The following is a 22,070-nucleotide window of genomic DNA, read 5'->3' on the forward strand; positions in this document are numbered from 1 at the left end:
CTGGGTTTAGGTTTCATTATATCAGGCCACGGATTATTCTGTTATTTATTGCAAGGGCTTTTGCAAACTGGCAGCAGCTGCCCTGTGCCTTCCTCATCCTCACCCTGCTGCCTGTCTTTCACACAGGCCAGATTTAACTCTGTTGTTGTGTCACACATCGCCCTTCTTTCTAGGTTGCTCAGTTCGTTTAGGTGGCCTACTAAAAATGAGATTGCTCAAGAAGTTCCAGCTAATAGTGGAGGCTGCTGTGCTCATGTGAAAACTTCAGAAACTGTTTTAAATCTTTCTATTCTCTCTGAAATCAGACAGCTTCACTTCACTGTAGTTTCTGATGTAGTGTGGACCGTCATCTGTGGGACCTCATTATTGGTTAATTGGCAACCCCGTATTAAATTTGTGAGACTTCATAAGAATATAACATAAAGTATGTGAAATTCACACAACAAACCCCAACAAAAGCCTACATAAAACGTGAGAAATCTTCAGGGTGTTGCATTCTTTATGGAGGCAATGTGTTTTATGTGAGTGCATATGTCTGTTTAATTGGAGTAGGCAGCAGTCGCTTGGCACACAGTCAACACACTCAATATGCACACTATTCAAATGAGCCTTGACCTAGAAATGATCACAAATACCACAAATATATGATTATGATCACAGCATTTCTTAGTGTAAATAAAAAGCCATTCCGTTAATACAAAGGAGGAATGAATGTTTATTGGGTTTTCACAATGTAGTGTCTTTTAACCTGCTACTGGTTTTACAGTTAGTGTTAAGGGATAAATGCATAAGGAAATATAAATCACCGAAGTAATAAAGGGTTACGTTTAGTGTGGAATGTACCATTGACTGATGGAGAAGTTAACAAAAATCCTTCTAAATGTAATGGAAAAAAAAACAAAAAAAACAAAAAACTAAAAAAAAAAAAAAGTAACTATCTTTCCATCTTTTAACACCAATACAAATGCAATTCAAAACTGTAGAAAATGCTTCACATTTCATTGTAACTTCCTCTTTTTCGTAGCTGCAAACACTTAACTGCAGGCCTTTGTTTTAGGGAGAATGCCCTCTAACTAGCTTTAGGTAACATTTGTATGTCCGGTATGAAGCACACCTGGCCACTGGGCAACTCTTGTTACAGAAAACTTCAAAGCCACTCTCCCACCTGATAACATGAGGTACAAAAATCACAAAGTGTTACCTTTTCAATGACCGCAAAGACTACACAGAATTACAACACATAAATATTCAACTACACTCTCGTCAGCTATTATTCACATAATTCTCACCGTCAAGCTCATGATTTATGTACCAGAAGATTTTCCTACCATTAACCTTACACACGGTGTCCTATAATGAAGTAGTAAAACAAAGCACAAGTCACACAATAAGTTAACAGCTGGGGGTCTGATATTACATCACAGTTTAGCAGCTTTAACTACCTGATTAAATAGCCCTAATGGTTACATTTGTGAGTGCTTCGTAGAAAAAAAAAACATTGGAGGTGCTTGATTGCTTTGCTATAGTATTCATTAGCTTTATTATAACGCTTTTAATCATCACTTTGTGCATTAATTTGAGGCAATGGTGCCACTGCAACTCCGTCAAAGCCCTTCAAACGTAATGTAAGGATTTAGCAAAGCTCAAAGATGCACTATATCCACCACCAAATATCTGCTACAATACTTCATCATATGAAAAACAGAACTTTATCTCACTGTCAGAAATCACTCTATGCAGATGACACCCCATTCTGAGTCATAGTCTGGACAACAATCACAGAACAAATTGTGATCCATCACAATAGCTGACCTGGTTGTAAGCCACCTTGACTCACAGTTTGTTGCTCCCCTTCACTACATTCTCCCACTCACAGCTTAAGGTACTGTTGATTCTAGTAAGGCTATGGTCTATGGATTTAGTAAGAATGCCCTCCGAATGTAGTGGTTCTCCGCCTTGCTCATACATCCCCGTCCTCAATCCGAGCCAGCTGCCTCTCCAGCAACTCGATTCTCTGGCTCTGAGCGAGGACGACGGCGCGCAAGGCCTTCATTTCTGCTAACAACTCGTTCAACAGATCATCCTGAAAGAAGCGAGGAGAGAAGGAACGGGTCAGAATACGTCTTTGAGCATGAAACGCGTTCGTATGTCTCATTCTGTCCACTCACCTCTCTCTTCGGTCTCTCAGTATTTCCATCTGTCTCCTTCGTGGCTACTCGTGGCTGTGGCACTTCTTCCTCTGCCTCCTTGGCAGCAGAGGTAGATGTACATGTGGAAGCTGCTGCACTGTCTGCTGAAGGTGGGGCGGCCCCAGTCCCGGAGTCCTGCGAGACGAGCTGGGGTTTGCTTCTGAGGGTGTCTCTGTGCTTGGATGGAGGGGCTGAGTAACCACCGCTCAGAGAGACCAACAGGGGCGGTGCATCCTGCCCAGCGATCCATTCATCAGCCAGGAGAGCCGGCTCCAAGCCAGCTGTGTCCGGGTAAAGATCTCCCTGAAACAGATCTGACTAGGGAGGCAAGACAGAGACAAAAGAGTGTTTTTATCATACAGCCATGGATAGACCTCCTGTGCATATGATTGCATTTTTAAAAACATAACAAATATAATTTGGTTATTTTTAAACTGGTTTACTTTTACACAGGCTGTGCATGGCTTACCTTCCGTGGTACAGTCATAGAAATTGGTTCCACTTTCCTTTCATGGAGTTTGTAGAACCTACAGAAGACCAGGCAATCAGTCACCTTATTGAAAGATAAGTACTCTACATTTTTCTTGACATCAACAAACCGTGTGAAAAGACCGACAACAAAAATGTGACTTTAAATGCTTTATTACTTATTGAGGTTTACTGTGGTTCCTATGGTTCCTACAGGAGATATAAATACAATCAAATATATACTTTAATTTCAAAGTAACTGCCTAAAAAACATGTGTACTGTACTTTTTTGCAGAAGTTACTCAAACAGGATTCGTTTTCAGCTGTGGATTAACACACATTTGGGTAGGGTTAGGTTTGGATTAGGGTCACACATTTGGTGTGAGTAAGTATTTACGGCATCAGTGTTACCCAGTGCAATGGCGTGCCTTATTTATGTGTTTTCAATCATTTCAGTGGAAGTCAGTGACACAGTAAGTAATAAGCTATATGTATCTATACACAGGCAATACTTAATAGAGTCGATGTATTGTTGTTTTTGGTCTTTCCGTGGACTTTGGTGAAGATAAGAATAATATAGATTATCGCCAGTCCTTTAAAATCTTTTATAGCAATTCAAAGAATATCAAGGAAAACACAACCAAACATATTCACCTTGCAATTTCACACTTGTTGACATCCACTCCTCTTTTACTAAGAAAGCCTGCACCTCTCTGAGGCTCTTTGCTGCTGTATAAACTGAGGAAGTGGACATACGGGGATTCATCTGTCACTTCAAAATACCGGATGGTGCAGTCCCCCTGTACAACAGAAGACAATCTGATTAAAACAACTGAACCAAAAATCAATGGGAAATGACACAATGTTTTTACCATCTGAGTTCTCTATACAATCCCGAGGTCATACCTTTCCAAACAGGTAGACCATGTTTGTGTCAGGGTCATAAAAGGGTAGAAGAACCCCGTTACTTGTATCCATGTCCTGTGATGCCATTGGCTCAGAGAGATCTTTCTGTAAAAAAACAAAAACAAAAACAGAATCACACAAAACATGAATTCAATACTACTTACAATATACTGATATTGGACAATTCTGCAAAAGCCCAGATTATGTTCAGTGACATAGTTTAATGCAATGTTTTAATGTTTAATTTTCATTCCTGAAAATGCTGTGCTCGACAACCATGGTGTGGTTTAGCTTATGGAAAGACAGCAGTCATGGCAGATGTGGCAAATAACAAAGTTATGGCCTGTTTAAAGTCATACAAGTACAACAGTTGGTTAGAGGATGGGTTCAGGTGCCAATACTGTACGAACACTGAAACAGTTTTTGCTTGCTGTAACTATTCCTCCTGTTCATTGACATTTAACTTCTTAATGCACTTCTGGTGTAAGTGATGGGGGAAAGATTCACGAGCAAGCATGGCTTTGTGTTACTGTGAAATTTGGAAGATATCCACCTGATCTGAATAATTGCTGAAGCCTCATATCAGCTTAGATAAGCTAAGATTAGATAAACACTTGCAGGCGCATTAAGAAGTGATCTTTTAATGGCAATAATGAACAGAATGAATGATTACAGCAAGCAAAGATTGTTTGTAGAGGAACCTGACTGTGAAAAACGATGAATCTATCCCTAAAAATTTGGGAAAAATAAAAATTAATAGTTTGTCTGTGACAGGATGAAGCCTTTCTTTCCATTTTACTGAATAAAACGTTCACTGCTTCGTACGTGGACACTGAACGTCAATTGTGCACTGCAGAATAGCTCAATATGCAAATAGTTCTTAGTTATACTGGACTTGCCTGTCAGACTTACCGTATCCCACAATGCCAGCTGCCTTTCACTCATACGGCTGAAGCCTGTGGTCAGGATCTTCCCATCAGAGAGGAACACAGCTCTCATTGGCCGGGTGCCTTCGTGGACTTTCTCTTTCACCTAGAACAACAATTCAAGACTGATGAAGGACTGATGTGGAAGACACTTGACACAGGAATGAGGAAAGACCCAGGAACGGGCCACTGTAGGATTACAGTAAGTACGTGTCTGTGCATGATGTAGTGTCATATAACTTCTGCTGTACGCATCCGCAGAAATACAAAATGACCTTGAGGACGGTGCCCCTTCGTGGGTCGATGACACGCAGAGCCTTGTCCTTGCAGACGGTACAGATGGCACTGCCGTCCTTGTTCCAGCTGACACTGTAGATCAGGTCTGGGTGGGCATCAGTCAGCTGGTACACGAGTTCTCCTGTGCCCACGTTCCACACGCAAATCACATTATCACAGCCTAAAGAGAAAGACACAACACCCAGTGTGGTGTTAATTCACTGAGGAGGAAACGTGTCCAGCATGAAAGTTTGTGAATTATTTGTGCAGAACCATGACATATGAAAGAAATCAAAGGTGCTTTACAAGCTGATAAAATCACTGCATATATTCATGTATATCTATGCCTCTATATGTTCTTAATTGCCTTTCTTAAGAGCAAGTAAAATACATCTAAGTTCAGGAGGCAGGCTATTCAGTGCTTTAAGTGCATGAATGCTAAAAGCAGGAACATAAAGCAGATTGGTGCCTTGTCACCTGAGAGATGTGCAAACTGAGAGCATGTCTGACGCGTACCGTGACCATTAAGTGCTTTGTATACCAAGAGGAGGACATAAAACTGGTGATGTACATTAGCACAGTTCTGAAAGCAACAGGAAGCCAATGATCAACCTGAAAAGCAGGAAGTTGTTTTGAAAGCCCCACCTGAAGAAATGTAATGACGTGGTTCTGTTTCATTGTCTTAAATCTGCTGAACAAAGGAGGCTTGACACGTGACAGGTGTGTGCTTGTATGCAAATACCACGCAGTTCGGGCACTGACTTTAGAAATGAGGTCTAGCATTTTCTGCCAAACCGGAGCGGTGATTACACATGAGACATTTCTGCATTTGTGTCACCACTTTGACGGGGACAGAGCTCAGCTGGAAAAAGGTGATGTCATGTACTTCTGAGCACCAATCAGAATAGAGCAATATCTGAATAAAGATTTGCTTATGCTGCTGGCCCAACCAAATCTGACCAAACCACACCCACAGTCCTGAGGAGGCTGAGTTTTTGAATGTTTAACTCCTGATATATAATGCTCAGAATGTGTTTTTCCTTGTTTAGACAAGAAATATTTAACCACGTTTAATGGAGCCTTAATGTAATTTCATTATTTTTTTTTGTTACCACCTTTAAATTTCTGCTTTGTTAAATTGGACTTGCTCATTCTGACCAAATCCTAACTCCATTATAATTCTAAATAAAAACATCACCATAGTTCAACAATGTGTGTGTGTGGCTACTTGAGATACGGAGAAGATTTGCTGCACTTACAGGTCAAAACCAGACTTATGTAAGACAACACAACTCACAACCTGTGGGCGTTTGGGACACACACACAACAACAAAAGTGTAATTATGTTTCAGGTTTTCCATGTTCGCTCTAAAACTCGCACTGCAGGCTATGATTTGCTTGAGGGGGGGAAACCCAACTCCATGCCTGTATAATGCAGTAGAACTGGCTGTAACTGAACACCAGCACAGTAAGATAAGAGCTGTTCTTAAACTCTCACTATTGACAAACGGAGTAGTACAGATCACTTTTCTCTAGCTAGTGTAGAATTTTTAGCACATGGATAACATAACCCTGGTATTGTTAGCAGCCATGTTTGCTGTACTTGATGTTACCTGCACTCAGGAGGATATTGAGGGCAGATGGGTGCCAAGCCAGGATTCCCACTCGTTTACTGTGTGCCTCCAGGGTTAGGGCCTCAGTCATTGGACTCGTTGGGCCCCCATCTGGGATCTGCCACACCTTCAGTTCAAGACAGTTTGTTTGTGAATGCCTTTACAGTAACGCATGATGGATCCATTTAGGTGCATGAAAGCCACTGATGTTTCCTATGATGCATTCATACATACATTTTTAGCCATTTATTTAGCCTAGATTGTTTTTTCCAGAAGTTTATTCTTGGTCACAGAGAGGAAAACACCCCTCAGGAAGAGCAGGGAGAGCTGAAAGCCTTTATTTAGTCCTAATTTCTGCTCTGGTGAGCCTTACACCAGTCAGCATCTTAAGCAATCACACTCAAATAAACAGAACTTTTTCCTTGCTCTGCCCAAAGAGCATTTTCTTTCGTGTGTCCAGTCTTTTCATCATCAAGAGCATCTTAAAGGTGGGATGAGTCATTCTGGAGAAAGTGTTGGTAATGTCTCCTCACAGTCCTGCTAGCTATCTGTTCTGTGTGTACATGACAGGTGGCATTCATGCTCGTGCACAGGACAAGCAGAAGGGGAGGGAGCGGTAAATCTGGCATGTTAACGTCTAATCACACTGTGAAGGAGAGTGACTCGCCCCACCTTTAAAGGAATAGTTCAACATTTTCAGAAGTTTTCGTTTTTTTTCACAGAGTTAGATGAGAAGATGCCACTCTCTTATCTGCGTGTTCAACACAGAGCTAGCTAGGAGTTAGCTTAGCTTAGCATACAGACTGGAAGCAGGGGGAAACAGCTAGCCTGACTAGCCCAGCATATACCCCCTTGTAGAACCACAAATTGTCATTTTCACACTTCAGTTTTTGTATTCAACAAACAAACAGGATATAACGTGTTAATCGGCGAGCTTCAGAGGAGCTGGTAGGTGGAATTTGTTACATTTTGAGAGAGCTAGTTTGTTTACCCTTGCTTCCAGTGTTTGTTCTATGCTAAGCTAACAGTCTCGCAGCTGTAGCTTTACATTTCATGCACAGACATCAAAGTGCATCGATCTTCTCATACATCTCTTGGCAAGAGAGGGAATAAGTGTTTTTCTGAAAATCTCACACTGTTCCTTTTAGGCTGAAAGCTAAAACTGAGTGCGTAGCCTCTGCACTCTGGCATGACAAAATGGACTTTAAAACACTAACAGCTCTTTAAAACCAGCAGCAGTAGATTAGATTACTTCCTTTAACCAAAGGCAAGAATGGTGTTAGAGACCCAGTTTGCACAGTCAGGATGACCTGCGTCATATGTGACAGCAGGTGACACCAGTAACTGATAAGGGCCACAAACCTCCAGCGCAGCAGCATGACAAGCCTTGAAACTGTTAACCTGCCTTTACTGTGCAGTCCTCCGAGGCACTTGCAATGACGTTGTCATCATGAGGACACCACTGGATGTCCAACACTGGCGCCGCGTGGCCACACACTGTGGGACAGGACTGATCGATTCTGCCGCTCTGTGGGAGAAAATCAAAAGTTGAAATCATGACACTGTGACAGGTGGCTGGAGAAACTTTTTAATACATCACAGGAGTACAACCTTTGTCCACTATTTGGCTGTTGGAACTGTAAAAGTGCTGCATATGCATTAGCTTGACACAGAGCGAGGTGTCAGAGAGTTGCTGACATATTGCTTTTAGTAGCAGAGTGGAAGATGGGGAAACAAGATAGAGGCTTTTAAAAATATTGATCCCCTGTATTTGATGCTGAACATATCGCAGAGAGGGCTGAACCTTGCTGATGGGAACAACGAGGAAGGCCCCTCCTCCGCCGGCTTCGACGATGACGGCGATGAACTTGGGGTTGACCGCACAGAGGGGGCTGTCCCACGTCACGCGGGACACTCTGACGTCGTCGATGCAGTGCTCAGCTTTCCACGCCTGGGCGAAGACGTGGCGGAACTTGCTCTGCCTGACCACTCGCCGAAACGACATGTCTGTGGAGGAAACGAAGAAAACGACTTCATCTACGGCTCATATTCTCACAAACAAATGCTATTTTTTGGTGTCACCTCTTGGAAAATGTGACTTTTTTTTGATAATGAAAAAAATAATAAGTGGCAGCTCAGACTGAACCACTTGTGGCACAGTAAAACATGTGCTGTAGATGCCTTTGTAATACTTTTGTCTGACAGTTCAGTATTTTAAGGCCATTACATTAACTGTTCCAGGCCTTATTGCGGGTTTCTTCAATGCACAAAGACTGAGTTGGCTATTTGCATGAGAAAGCCTGCAGAAAAAAAAGCATTTTTCAGGACAAACTTTTGGCTTGAAGCATTTCTTTTCTTTCTTTTGCTATTCAGTGTGGAACTTCCTTTAAACCCTACATCTAAACCTGCCATTTGAAAGAACACACCAGCACTAATAATCCCAAAACTGATGTTTTTCCTTTAGTTTTGCACATGTGCACTCCTCAACAACTGAACAAACTTTATTGCCGCTTTCTGCATGTGTGTCCGGTTCATTAAATCATTGTACATTCAGTGATTTTACAGTTTATTCAGCGAACACCCAGCAATCCTTAGACGTCAGCGAGAGAGAAAGGGGGCTGTCAAAACAGCAGGCGAGTTCTTTCATGGTGGGAGCCTGTCCTGGAAAGTACAGTCAGGCTCCAGTGGACAAAAGGGCATGATCCGCCTGAAACCAAAACATGCTGTGGCTGTGAGGGGAGGGGGTTGGGCAGGCAGAGCTGCTGAGGGGACCCAGTAACACTACATGGCATCTACCTAATGCTCCACAGTTGTCAAAGCAAATTGTATTTTGGCAGGTATGCAGCCTGTAGTCTGAACCCCCCCCCCCCCCCCCCCCCCCAGCAGCTTGTGAGGAAAAGCTGCTCCACATCCATTCAATTGTGTGCAATAAAGTCCAACAGTGTAGATATGTGGTACTAAGCATTGTTCTTCAATTCTATAATGGTGCTTTGAATTACTTGCAATATTGTTAAATAGTCACAGTATTTTTTACATAATTTCTGTTCTGGGTTCCATTGTTGTCTGCACACAATAGGATGAATGAAGCTTTTGCAAAGAGTAACTACAGCCATCAGCAACAAAGAACGTATATTAATGCGTAGTTCAGCCCACAATGAGACAATTCAAGGCAATGGCAAGGTTATTACTTTCAGGACAATACCATACCTGGCTTTTGAGAGACCTCTCCTAATTGGAAAAAGGATCACCAAAGACTCGGGCGTGACAGGAGGAGGCCAATAAAATAATCCGCCGCCAGGAACAGTAACTTAATCCTCTCCTGTGTCCAGGCAGGCGTTCACGTCGACTGCGCAGACCTATAACAAAATACGTCCATTAGAAAGAAAACCCCATTCGAAAGTCTTCCGCTCCTCTCGCGCTGGTTTGCCACTAATTACGCATGGCTAATGAAGGAAAAGCCTAACCTGATAGAGCATGTCCCGTGTTGGTATACAGCTACATTAAATGGTGCACGTCGACGCTGAACGGAGCCCGGCTGATGGTGGTGATAATGTGAGAAGAGATGCAGACGCGCTTCGCCGCGTTCCCCTACAAACGACTAATACAGAGCGGTGGGTTGAGCAGAATCCCAGACACTTCCGCTCATGGCAGGATATATCAAAGACACGCAGGAGTCAAGAGTGATATCATCCGTTGACGTCTAGATTCCTGTCTGCCAGACCGGATGTTTACCCACCTGCGAAAACTGCCTTAAACTGGAGGATGGAATATTAGCGAGTTTAGCAAACTAAGTCACCAGTCATACATGTTTCAGTGTCTGCTTTGACCATACAGCACATGCATGAAATAATAAACAAGTATGATACAAAGAAAGACTTGAATGTGATATAAAAAAGTGTTTTATCCAGGATTGTTTGCGTATGGCACCTCGCAACCAGATACTTTGTGTGCTTTAATATGCACCCACACAGGACGTGTTTCAGTGTTCCTAGTTAAATCAGAAAGAAATTCTTTTAAATACATTTAGAGTTTTATTCTATTATCATTACATTTCATATTATTTATCGAATGTTATCAGAACAATGGTGAATTGCGCTGGCCTGGTTGTATGGCACTTCAGCGCCACCTAGTGTTTAATATGACACACGACTGGCTCATTATTTGTTCCCAGTAGTTATCCCGATTGTGAGTCAGTGAGAGGTATAAGCAGTATTCGCAAACTCAAGAACCACCCACAGACGTGTCACCACTTGGATTCTTCCTTAAATGGTGTGATGCGACTCGACTGCAACAGGTGGCTCCGTGGCGCAATGGATAGCGCATTGGACTTCTAGGCAGAAGCAAAGTGATTCAAAGGTTGTGGGTTCGAGTCCCACCGGAGTCGCACTTTTACTTTCCATGTAACGATAATTACTGAAATGTTAGGCTTTCGTCCTGATGAACGGTATTCGTCAGTTCGTTTTTTCCACACTCTCAAGATAAGCGCAAACTATGTTAAGATAAGCGCAAACTATGTTAACGTAAGCGCGTACGTAACCTATTATCTGTTGTGGATGAGAACTAGGATTTGTCCCATGTCTACGTAATTTTATGTGAACAATATGTTTAACATTAGCTAAGGCAACCTAGTTAGCAGTAAAGAATTAAATATCTATCAAAATACAATGAAGTGGGTTTCCGATTATATCCTTCGAAATAAATGAACAACGATAAGGGAAGCCACTAATAAAACCGGATCCGTTGATTTTTTTAGCCGTGACTTCACCGGGTGTCTGGTTGCCTGATCTCAACACAAGTCAGCACGAAAGTAATAGTAAAATACTGTTAGTTTATTCTCCCAACATAAATCATATTCATTCATGTCAATGTTATATTTTCCCGTGGTAACAGACATGCCCCTTGCCGTGGCTCAATCCAACAGTGAAAGAACCACATCACTCAAGTAACAGCAATCAGCCAATTTACTGATCTACCGGTAACAGAAAACGTAAACAGACCCATTTGACTGAGCCTCATGATATGACTTCATTTTCATGTGGCAGAGAAATAAATATGTCGAGACTAGATAGCTTGACAGCCAGTAGGGAAAAAATACGTAGCTGTGTGTTTCTAGACGACACCAAATAGAGTTGCACCGGGTGTAACCAACGAGCTAACGGTAGGCTAGTTAGAAGTAGCTAGCTAGCTTTAGGTCCTTGTCGGCGTACGCAGCTATAGAATGGACGTTATACGCACGATTATTGATGGATACTAATGAAAGTCGTTGATGTCACTTTATTTTACAATCACACTAGTGTTGTCGTCGACGCCTTCTGTGTAGTGTTTTTCATCATTAGCTGTCCCGTGTTGGTCAGTTATCGTTAGCTGTTCAGCCTCCTCAGCTAGCTAGGTACAGTAGCGTATGGGTGTCAAAGTTAGCCGTGACTTCACCGGGTGTCTGGTTGCCTGATCTCACATTTCGGACACGTCAAGGTAAACACTTAGCCACTGGCGAGTTTGAAAGCTAGCTGGTAAGCTAACGATTGTTTAGCAGTGGATCTTGCTTGCACTGTATGTTAACTAGGCACACGTCAGCTGGTAAACTTCGAGCGAACATGACAATTTGTATTTTCTTTCCCTTAGCTCCTATTCCAACAGTGCGCGGTTATTACTTTGGCTTTCACTCGCCTAACTCGAGCTAATGTTGTTAAGCTCCTGGTGGCAACCTCGTAAATGTATAGAGCTTTATTAATTTTATGTTGTTACCATTTGGTTTGTTTGGTTGTGGTAGTGATCGCACAACATTACGATAAACACAACTTAAATAACAGCTTTTAATCTTGGTATCTGTGTCAGTTAATGGTATTTAAATGATGGCTAATTAAGAAAACTTTGCGTCGCATTAAGGTTTTACAACTGTAATTCCGTTTTACATGCTAGCTTTGCTGGTGAAATGTGTCAGCAGTGAATCCGTATTGATTCTTAGTTAATCTTTGACCTGCCACACCACACAGAGAGATCAATATCGACTACCAGTAACATGTCACATTCCTGTCGTAGAAGAAGTGTTTTCATTGTTAGTTAATCTGCTGCTTATTTTCTACAGTAGTCGTTTGAGCCATGACAGAAAATAGGAAACATGCCAAATGCAATTTCACAAAGCCCACGCTGACGCATTACAGTATCTTGTCTTGTCTGACTTAAATCCAAAAATGTGTAGTTTGATGTCATAGAAGACTAAGAAAACCAGCAAATATGCACATTTGAGAAGCCTGCGAAGCTGTGTGCCGTTTTCACCATAAGATATGATGAATCAGTCATCAGAATAGATCCTAATTAATTTTGCGTCAGTCTATTAATTGATTATAATTTCAGCCCCTAACTCTTAGTTGTAACTCTCATTTTCCCTTCAAGGTTCCTCAAATCTGTCTCTTGATTTTGGGGGCTGTGATGTCGGAGCCCAAGACCCCCACTCCCACTCCTGCTGGCGACACGTACAAAGGATGGGTGTTCAAGTGGACAAATTACATCAAGGGTTATCAGCGGAGGTGGTTTGTCCTGAGCAATGGGCTGTTGTCATACTACAGGTATGCTTTCGTGTAGAACAGACTGACAGGCAGAACATACCCTTGATCATGTCACCAGAGAAAGTCCTCTGCTTTAATCTTCTGTAACTCCTGTTTAATTACATCCAGCCAGCTGTTGTAGCCGTTTTTTCTGTTTTGTCGGATATTGTGTCAAATCAAACCCCTTTGTTTATTAGGACCCAGGCAGAAATGGGCCACACGTGTCGAGGCACAATCAACTTGGCCACAGCAACTATCACTGTGGACGACGCCTGCAACTTTGTCATCTCCAATGGCGGGGCACAGACGTACCACCTGAAGGCCAGCTGCGAGGTGGAACGCCAGCGCTGGATCACTGCCCTGGAGCTGGCCAAAGCCAAGGCGGCACGCATGCAGGCTGAGTCAGGTAAAACATACAAAGGCACAGCAGAGGGAAAAGTTGTTCAGTGTTCTCCCCCATGAACTTCTTCATTCTAAATTAAGTTTTTCTTACATCTTTTAAATCAAAAAGAGCAATTAGAGCAGGTCTGTGAAACCCTTTTTTGATGTGTTTTGCTTTCCTGTTGCTTTGATAACTAACAGATGACTCCGGGGATGACTTTTCTCCATCATCCCCACCGGTGGCACCTGGACAAGGTGGCGGGTCACAGAATTCAGAAGTCCAGTCTGCTCTCAGAACACTAGGCAGCAAAGTGGAGGATCTCAGCACGTGCAACGACCTCATCTCAAAGCATGGCTCTGCCCTCCAGAGGTACTGCTTTAACAGTCTCTTGCTCACTTTTTGCTTCGCTCTTCAGTCCTCAAGCCAAAAGTGAATAAGCTTCTCACGTCTCGTCTATCTTAACTTAGAACTGAAGAATCAGACACTCAAACAGTCTATCCCCACCTTCTACTTTTTAATATTTATTTCAGGTCTTTATCAGAACTGGACAGTTTGCGTCTGACTGGAGAGGCTGGGGATAAGATTCGTCAGGTGACAGAGAGGGCCACGCTGTTCCGCATCACATCTAATGCTATGATTAACGTAAGTGTCTCTCAGTGTATCTACTTCTGCCTTGTTGTTGATGTATAGTGTAGTGAGAGTGGGCCTTGTGAATCTGCACTGTATTTAATCTCTGTTCTGCGCAGGCCAAACTAACTGGTCGAAATTGCTCCCATTAACTTGACCTTGGGTTTGGTTCTAACTGATCCTGTTTGACATTTTGCCCCTCAGGCTTGCCGAGACTTCCTCACACTGGCTCAGGCTCACAGCAAGCGATGGCAAAAGGCCCTTCAAGCAGAACGGGACCAGCGGGTGAGGCTGGAGGAGACTTTAGAGCAACTTGCCAAGCAGCACAACCACCTGGAGCGGGCGTTCAGAGGGGCTGCGCAGGCTAATGCTACTACAGACAATAAAAGTAAGACCTGACGCTGACCACTTCCCAACTTACAGTCAGAAAAATGTCACTTCTTTCCCACCTCATTCCTCTTTTCACTTCCCTCTCCTCGTCTCTTGCGCTCTGGAAAATCTGCCCTTAATGTTAATGAGTTTATTTTTGTTAACATGTCTCTATTATACCATTCATTCATTCTGTTGGTCAGCTTGCGTATCCCTTCTTCCTTTGTGAAAACAAGCTCTCGGATGACATCACCTTTATCTTGAAGAAATTTTCTCCATTAGAAACGCTGAACTTAGCTGATTGTTTTTTTGTTAAGGTGCTGCTGGGCCGGGGAAAGGTGAGGCCAGTGACGAGGACGACGACAACGAGTTCTTTGATGCCATGGAAGAGGCTCCTGAGTTTATCACTGTACCTGCAGACCCCCAGTTCCACAAGTCAGTGCACTGTCACTCATACAGGGAACAACCTTTCCAACCCCCAGTACTACTTTATTTGGCATTTTGTATGACATGCAGGCACACAATAGCAAAGTCATGCAGTTTGATATGTTCATGCTTTCCTTCCAGTCACTGGTTAACTAATTTAGTTGTTATCAGACTGGTTTATGCTCTATATCCTTGTCTGTTACACTGGTTATTTATTGAACCAGAAGTCTGCCAGGCACAGACAGTCTCTTTTGTTTTTTTATCTCTTACAGAAGGTCAAGCAGTAACATCAGTGGCTTCAACAGTGAAATGTGTCCTGATGACCAATCAGTAAGTCCCACTCTTGCCTCTGGGATTAAAATGTGGTTGACCATCATTTTCATAATAATATAGTAGGTTTATTGTGAAGCTGCAGCAGGGTGGTAGATGGTAGGCGTCTTAATACTACAGGTGTGATTGTGCTTCAGTCATGATAGATCACTCAGTGAATCTGTTTAAAAACTTTAGTGTTTCCACCAGCTTCTCTGCTGCTTATTGACAGAATTTTCTGCCTCTTCAGCTTAATGAGGAGCCTCTAGCGATGAACCAGGAATCTCCCTCTCAGGAGTTAGTGCCCTTGAAGAAGAGGCGGACACGCATTCCAGACAAACCCAACTACTCCCTCAACCTTTGGAGTATCATGAAGAACTGTATCGGCAAAGAGCTGTCCAAGATCCCGATGCCTGTGAGTATTCGCAGCACCAACACCCCTCCGGGAAATGTGTTTGTGGGCCTGGCTAATAAAGGCCTCCTTCTCCTCAGCTGCTCTTTGTGTGGTTACAACTTGTTGAACTGCAGCATGTTAGGATCAGCACATCATAGACATGCTTCTGTAAAGCAGGTTTAGCCGAAAACATATCTTCGTGTCTGCAGTCTGGGTCAACAACATTCCCGTGAGAGCCGTCTGTGGTCGAAATAGCTGTATTGTTATATCTCCTGAGACACGAGTCATCAAGCTGTGTTTGTTTATTGATGATAGACATTTGTGATCTGTATTTGTGATTCTAAAATTTTTATGAACAAGCTATGAATAGCAAACATTACAAACAAGTTGTGCCAAAAATTGCAGCATGATGCTGGATAAATTAATTTAAAACGGCTTACATGGAAATGTGTTCTTTTATTGAGCCAAAAAGTGTAAGCATCGTCTTATTTAGCATAATCTGCAAGCGGGCCACGTTCCAACACTTTTTAATACCTCTTTCGGTTCGACCTGGAGTCCAAACATGAATTCGCATCGCTGCTCTCTGCAGGTGAACTTCAACGAGCCCATTTCCATGCTGCAGCGGTTGTCGGAGGACCTCGAGTACCACGAGCTGCTGGACAAGGCCTCCAAGTGCCAGAGCTCGCTGGAGCAAATGTGCTACGTCGCCGCCTTCTCTGTGTCCTCCTACTCGACCACCGTCCACCGCACTGGCAAGCCCTTCAACCCTCTGCTGGGAGAGACATACGAGCTGGACCGCCGGAGAGAGAGCGGCTACCGCTCCCTGTGTGAGCAGGTGAGGGGAGCAGAAAAGCAGAAAGATGGGGAGCTTCTAACAAGGAAGTGAGACTGAGCAAAGAATGAATGACAGGAAGGATGACTTGAAAAATCCCATTGACTCAGCATTTTGAGCGTATCTTGCTTCCTTTTTTTGATGTATTTCGGGATGCACATGTTACAGCGAACTAGCATTCATGAGTGTAAACTAACCAAATCAGGAAGAGAAGGGGCAGTTTTATCCAATTTGAGCATCTGAGGAGTGGTGGTGGTTAATTATTTTGACTTAAAAAATACAAGACAGCAAACGTTGGTGCATAATCTGGCATGGAGGGTGAAAAAGCACTTCTGTCTTCTGTAAGTAATCCAATAATTGTGCTTCCAGGCTGTGTCTGTATAAGACTACATGCTGTGTGTATGTTATGTTGTTATTTCAAATCAAATTGCATGTCTCTGTCACAGGTGAGTCACCACCCCCCTGCAGCAGCGCACCATGCCATCTCTGATCGTGGCTGGACTCTGAGGCAGGAAATCACTGTCGCCAGCAAGTTCAGGGGCAAATACCTCTCCATTATGCCTTTAGGTAAGAGTCTTGTTTCCAACATATTAGACATGCTTATCCTCTGCAGCAGAAGTAACTCTTGGTCTTCCTTTGTGGGGGCGGTCTGATGAGAGCCAGTTTCATCATAGTGTTTAATGGTCTTTGCCCCTGCACTGAGAAGGTGTGTCCAAACCTTTGAGTGGTACTGTAAGTTGAGGGTGTAATCAGCTTAAAGCTTATGTGCATGTCAGTCACATCTTGGCTTAATGCAAAGCTATCAATCACTGGAGATGAAGAGGTGATGCTGATTTGTTTCCTCTGTCCCTCCAGGCACAATTCACGCCATCTTTGAAAAGGGCAACAATCACTACACGTGGAAGAAAGTTACCACCACTGTGCACAACATCATCGTGGGAAAACTATGGATCGATCAGGTGAGACTGACAGAGTTAAAGCAGGACAGCACATTTTAGATAAAAACATTTAGAGATAAAAAAAACAAGATAAAAACATAAGTTTTTGGGCTAAACTTGTGAAGTAAAAATCCAGTGTCGCTGTGAGAAGACAGTTCCTCCATCAGGTTTATACTAGCACTGGGATGGCTGCCATGGCAGACCTGACATTTGATTTGAGGATACCAAAAAACAACATACGTAACAAACTAGTACTGGTGACAGCAAACAAGCAGAAGAAAGCAACGTGGCAATAAACCCTAAACTTTATGGAGCATAGATCAGTATCCTTTGCATATCCTAGATATTTGCATAGTCGCATTTGACTGTGTACAGCATTTTCCTGTATAATTTGCCTTAAGCTGATATGTACATTTTACATTTTCATACACTGAAAATCATCCACCCACACACCACACTACTATCCATTTCAGTACACGTATTGTTGTGTAGCTGCCAAAATACAGATTAAGTCCTTTGAAAACGGTGCCTGACTCACACGTGCTCTTATTGTCATGTTGCTAACCCCAAATTGGAGTTTAAATTTTGGTTTTCCCTCAAAACGTTCCTCCTCTTTCTCTCTGGCAGTCGGGAGAGATAGACGTAGTGAACCACACCACTGGAGACCGCTGCCACTTGAAGTTTGCTCCTTACAGCTACTTCTCCAGAGATGTGGCCAGGAAGGTGAGAAAACTGCAAACACCTTTGACTTTTTATTCTATGTTGCGTGTGCAGCACGTGTCCTAATGTGTCCAGTTACCTTGTTGTGTTTTTAGTGTGTTTACTCCTCTGTTAACCTTCACTCTCTGTCTTTCTCCTCTTCAGGTGACAGGTGTGGTGATGGACAAGGACGGCAAGGCCCACTACGTGCTGTCGGGCACTTGGGATGAGAAGATGGAGTTTTCCCGGGTGATGCAGAGCAGCCGAGGAGGGGAGAACGGCACCGAGGGCAAGCAGAAGACTGTCTATCAAACCCTCAAAGCCAGAGAGGTGTGGAGGAGGAACCCACTACCGTAAGTAAAATCACTGCACGGCACGGCTGTGCTCTGACCTCTCTTTACTCTGTGTGTCATCATGACTGCCTTTCCTGGTTGGCTATCAAGAACCTGATTCTGCATTTCAACTCCTCAAAGCAAAGTTTGGGCCAGGTGCCCTCTGCCTGATGTACAGTACATTGCAGGCCGAGCATGGATCAACAGACATCATGGATTTATCATTTTATTTCAGACTGAAATGTGCTCCAAAGACAGAAATTTCATTTCTTTGTCGCTTTAAACATGCAATATTTTGCTGTCTTGTGCAATAAGTTTGAGCCACAAATGAAAGGCAGAATTTCTGGTAGATTTCTGGTTCAAAATTTCACATCTGCTCTTATTTCATAATACTTCTCTCCTTAATGTTATAATGTCACTTTTGCTCAACCACAGCGAGGGAGCAGACACCATGTACTACTTCACTGCCTTGGCGCTGACTCTAAACGAGCCCGAGGAGGGCATGGCGCCCACCGACAGCCGGCGCCGGCCTGACCAGCGCCTGATGGAGGAAGGCCGCTGGGACGAGGCCAACGCCGAGAAGCAGCGGCTGGAGGAGAAGCAGCGCAGCGCCCGGCGGGAGAGAGAGAGGGAAGCTGCCAGTCAGCGCACCTCCAGCCAATCAGATGAAGGTGAGAGTCCAGTGTTTGTATATGCTTTACTTCTTCTGTGTTCCTCTCTACCTTTTATGGGCCAAATCTTGGAATCAAGGGGTGAAAAAAGAATCTCTGTGATCCTCCCTTTCTCTCCCAAAAGCTGTCGATGAGGACTCTCTTACTGATCCTTCCTTAAAAAGCAAGTACTCCTCTTTTTTTGTCTCTTGCACCGCCGCCTCCTCATGCTTTTGTTTCTGCTCCAGTCTTCTACCTGGATTGTTTTTCCATCTTTTTCGATAACACAGTTCTTTTCTCTTTCAGGCACACCTCATGAGAACTACAAGGCACTTTGGTTCGAGCGCTGTGAGGACCAGATCACAGGTGAGCAGGTCCATATCTATAAGGGAGGCTACTGGGAAGCTAAGGAGCGTGGCAGCTGGGAGGGATGTCCGGACATATTTTGACCTCAGCATTGACTGAAAAATGCCCCGAAGAGGCTGATCCATCGAAGCCGCCTGGTGGACACCTGCCGCAAAGGCCGGCTTGTCCCCCCAACTTGGACAGCTGCCTCCCTCCAGTGGCTCTCTGTTCTAAGAGATCTCCAGGACGGTCCCTGCTGTCTGATCCAGAGGGGGAGCAGGGTTTTTCCTCTGGCCTCCCTCATCCCATTTTGGTTCCTGTTTCCTTGAGCCCCCTTGTTGCTGTTACACATCTGAGAGGTCTGGGATGAAAATGTTTGTGCTGCTTTGACTCGGGTCAGGTTGAGCGCAGCGGGGAGGAAATGAAATTGGCAGTGCTTCCAAATCTACAATAGATCCTTCTTTTAGTCTCTCTTCTTGAGTCTATTCATCTCTCAGACCAGGAACAGAGGAGTTCTTGTGCTGGTAACACCCTGTGAGATAATGTAGTGTGCCTATTGTCATCCACAGCATTGTGTGCTTTGGTAATAACTCAAAAAAATGGGGTAAGACCTGGTTAATATATACATTTATATATAAATATGATTTAAAATAATTGCATTAAAATGTTGACTGGTGGCCTTCAAGATGTTAGTGAGGATTTCTTGTTTTTCTCTCTGATTTAGTGTCTTAATGTAATGAAGGTTCTAGTTTGCTTGTGTGTATGACTGCGTATCTGCTCTTCCATCACTTTACAGCACTGCCACTGTGCAGTGTACTATGTTTAAAAAAAAAAAAAGAAGAAATAATTGTCCAGAAGACTGGCTGCACCTCCACACTGTCATGTTTTATAGTTGAAGGAGATTTTTTTTTTTCTTGACAAAGGCCTGGTGGAAATTGTGATGTTGATCATTTCGATGTGGCCATAAGGCCTGAACACCGTTTCTCTTCGCCTTAGAAATGAGCAACTGACTCTCACATGTATTTACATCACACCTGAGTGGACACGATGCTGATGTTTGTCGCTGGTTTCCTGTATAAACTTTAAAACTTTGAAGAAATAGTTGTGGAAAGAGCTGCAAAATGGCAAAATACTTGCTTCAGTGCTGAGAAAATCGCACATTAGTGTAGTTTTATTCAATAACACTTAATGAAACACACCATTTTCTCATGATTGGAATAATGTGTAGACACCGTGGTAACACTGCAGTAAAAGTGCTTAAAAGTGCGCGATAATGTGTGATTTTTTGTGGAGACAAATGAGCAAAGAACAAAAGTAAACGCAGTGATGGGAAAAAAAGTCACACTGCTGAAGAGTTCATACATATGCAAGTACATTATGACACCAAAAACATGGGATATAATGTGTGTGTGTGTGCGTGTGTGTATGTGTGTGTGAGAGAGAGAATTTCACAATTTTGTTTGTAAGTGTACTTAAAAATGAAGAATAAAGAAACAAAGAAGCATTGCAAATAACTATGATTTTATAAATGTATAGAAATTCATATTAGAGTATTGATACGTGTAAGGTAGTTTTTTTTCTTGTACTTTTGGTTCCTCTCATATTATTGGTAGAGGACTGTCTTTATTCTCAGAAAAAAGGGAGTTTCCATACTTACCTGAAGAAACACGACATTGTTCAGTATTTTGTATTAACAAAGGAAAAGAATCTGTAATAAACAAATGCTGTGATGTCAAACACGTAGCTTTTCATCCTGTTCTTCAATCTCATTTGTTACAACTTTACCATTAGGTAATAATTAGGTGAGATGATTAAAGAAAAGCCAAATCAATTCTTCTGGAATTTCTGTCCTCATGTTCAGTAGGAGCTTCGGATGGGATGACATATGTTGTCAATAAAGTGATAAAAACCAATGAAAACATGTTGTCATTAGTTTGTGTTCCGGTCCTATACAGTGTAAACAATACAACACTTGAACTCAAGATACTTAAAAAAAAAAAAAAAAAAAAAAATCCCAATTGATTTGTAGCAGATCTCTTTGTTAAATGGCAAAATTTGCAATATGTCACACATGTCAATGTCAATGTCACACATTTAGTCTAATAGTTCATCATAAGAGTACAATGATGGGCTATAAGAATAACTGGTAGCAGATTTATCAGTGTTGACATATCCTGATCATTAAATAACAAGCAGACTGAAATATCAACAATTATTGGATGGATTGTCTGAAGTTTGGCATGGACATTCACGTCGCCCTCAGCCTCAGCTGTCTTTGTGTTTATTTGAAATGCTAGCATGCTAACACACTGAACTATAATGATGAACATGGTAAACATACCTGCTAAACATGTTAGCATGCTCATGCTAGTGTGGTTGTAGGTGTTTGTTGACCTGTAAAATGTCCTGCGAAGTACATATGTTGACAGAACTCCTTAAAAACAAGGCTTTTTTTTTTCAAAAATATACATGTAAATGAATTCATGTATTGATGTTGGTATTGTCCTTTTAAATCCAGTATGATCAGGCTATATTGTAAAAAAAAACAAAAAACAAAAAACGTTATATAACAAAAATTAAAAATTTAAAAAGTAGATGTAAATGTCCAACAAAAGAAATAAAACTAAATTTAGGAATTAGGTGTTTAAGAGGTCATTTGACAGTAAAAGAAAGAAAACGTAGCTGTAGATTTAACCTGCTAACTTTCCCTTTAGCAGTCAGCCTCCTTGTATTTACAGCTGGGGGTTGATTCTGTGCTCTCTCTAAATCGCCAGCTGGCTCTCTTGTTATTTTCCCTGCGAGAAGAGCTGTTTCTTTCACTGTACACACCACAGGCGCCTCTCC

The 22,070-nt window shown here is 42.6% G+C and overlaps 2 protein-coding genes and 1 non-coding gene across 4 annotated transcripts; 2 read left to right on the forward strand and 1 right to left on the reverse strand.

Moving 5' to 3' along the window:
* Nucleotides 1-699: 699 nt before the first annotated feature.
* Nucleotides 700-10,007, reverse strand: coro1b (coronin, actin binding protein, 1B). Its single transcript, XM_070993150.1, has 12 exons — nt 9,843-10,007; nt 9,586-9,734; nt 8,183-8,385; nt 7,784-7,906; nt 6,379-6,505; nt 4,765-4,946; nt 4,476-4,595; nt 3,564-3,668; nt 3,312-3,457; nt 2,659-2,716; nt 2,169-2,507; nt 700-2,083 (listed from the first exon to the last, which is right to left on the reverse strand). Exons 3-12 carry the CDS (start codon nt 8,381-8,383, stop codon nt 1,961-1,963), a joined length of 1,524 nt encoding a protein of 507 aa, XP_070849251.1. The 5' UTR covers nt 8,384-8,385; nt 9,586-9,734; nt 9,843-10,007; the 3' UTR covers nt 700-1,960.
* A 667-nt stretch (nt 10,008-10,674) lies between these two features.
* On the forward strand, nt 10,675-10,762 carry trnar-ucu (transfer RNA arginine (anticodon UCU)). The gene is given in 2 exon segments: nt 10,675-10,711; nt 10,727-10,762. It is a non-coding gene; the product is annotated as a tRNA-Arg (tRNA).
* A 747-nt stretch (nt 10,763-11,509) lies between these two features.
* LOC139351494 (oxysterol-binding protein 1-like) lies at nt 11,510-20,050 on the forward strand. 2 transcript variants are annotated; one of them, XM_070993427.1, is made up of 17 exons: nt 11,510-11,850; nt 12,772-12,944; nt 13,121-13,329; nt 13,506-13,674; nt 13,836-13,947; nt 14,137-14,320; nt 14,619-14,736; nt 15,000-15,057; nt 15,287-15,451; nt 16,020-16,265; nt 16,709-16,829; nt 17,118-17,221; nt 17,828-17,923; nt 18,065-18,252; nt 18,667-18,902; nt 19,027-19,065; nt 19,188-20,050. In XM_070993427.1, the coding sequence occupies exons 2-17, from the start codon at nt 12,808-12,810 to the stop codon at nt 19,328-19,330; spliced, it is 2,325 nt and encodes a 774-aa protein (XP_070849528.1). In that variant the 5' UTR covers nt 11,510-11,850; nt 12,772-12,807; the 3' UTR covers nt 19,331-20,050. The 2 variants fall into 2 exon arrangements, with proteins under 2 accessions (XP_070849528.1, XP_070849529.1); XM_070993428.1 differs by lacking the exon at nt 19,027-19,065 and having other exon boundaries at nt 19,188-20,049.
* The last annotated feature ends 2,020 nt before the right edge of the window (nt 20,051-22,070 follow it).

Source organism: Chaetodon trifascialis, chromosome 23 (genome assembly GCF_039877785.1).
Source record: "Chaetodon trifascialis isolate fChaTrf1 chromosome 23, fChaTrf1.hap1, whole genome shotgun sequence".
Taxonomy (NCBI): Eukaryota; Metazoa; Chordata; class Actinopteri; order Chaetodontiformes; family Chaetodontidae; genus Chaetodon; species Chaetodon trifascialis.

Excerpts from the sequence above, each read along its gene's own strand:
- coro1b (XM_070993150.1), bottom strand. The coding sequence starts at position 8,383 with ATGTCGTTTCGGCGAGTGGTCAGGCAGAGCAAGTTCCGCCACGTCTTC. Across the intron at positions 3,458-3,563 it reads TGGTCTACCTGTTTGGAAAG|GGGGACTGCACCATCCGGTA; the intron begins GTATGACCTCGG and ends TCTGTTGTACAG. Across the intron at positions 2,717-3,311 it reads AACAAGTGTGAAATTGCAAG|GTTCTACAAACTCCATGAAA; the intron begins GTGAATATGTTT and ends GGTCTTCTGTAG.
- LOC139351494 (XM_070993427.1), top strand. The coding sequence starts at position 12,808 with ATGTCGGAGCCCAAGACCCCCACTCCCACTCCTGCTGGCGACACGTAC. Across the intron at positions 13,675-13,835 it reads CATGGCTCTGCCCTCCAGAG|GTCTTTATCAGAACTGGACA; the intron begins GTACTGCTTTAA and ends TATTTATTTCAG. Across the intron at positions 15,452-16,019 it reads TGTCCAAGATCCCGATGCCT|GTGAACTTCAACGAGCCCAT; the intron begins GTGAGTATTCGC and ends TGCTCTCTGCAG.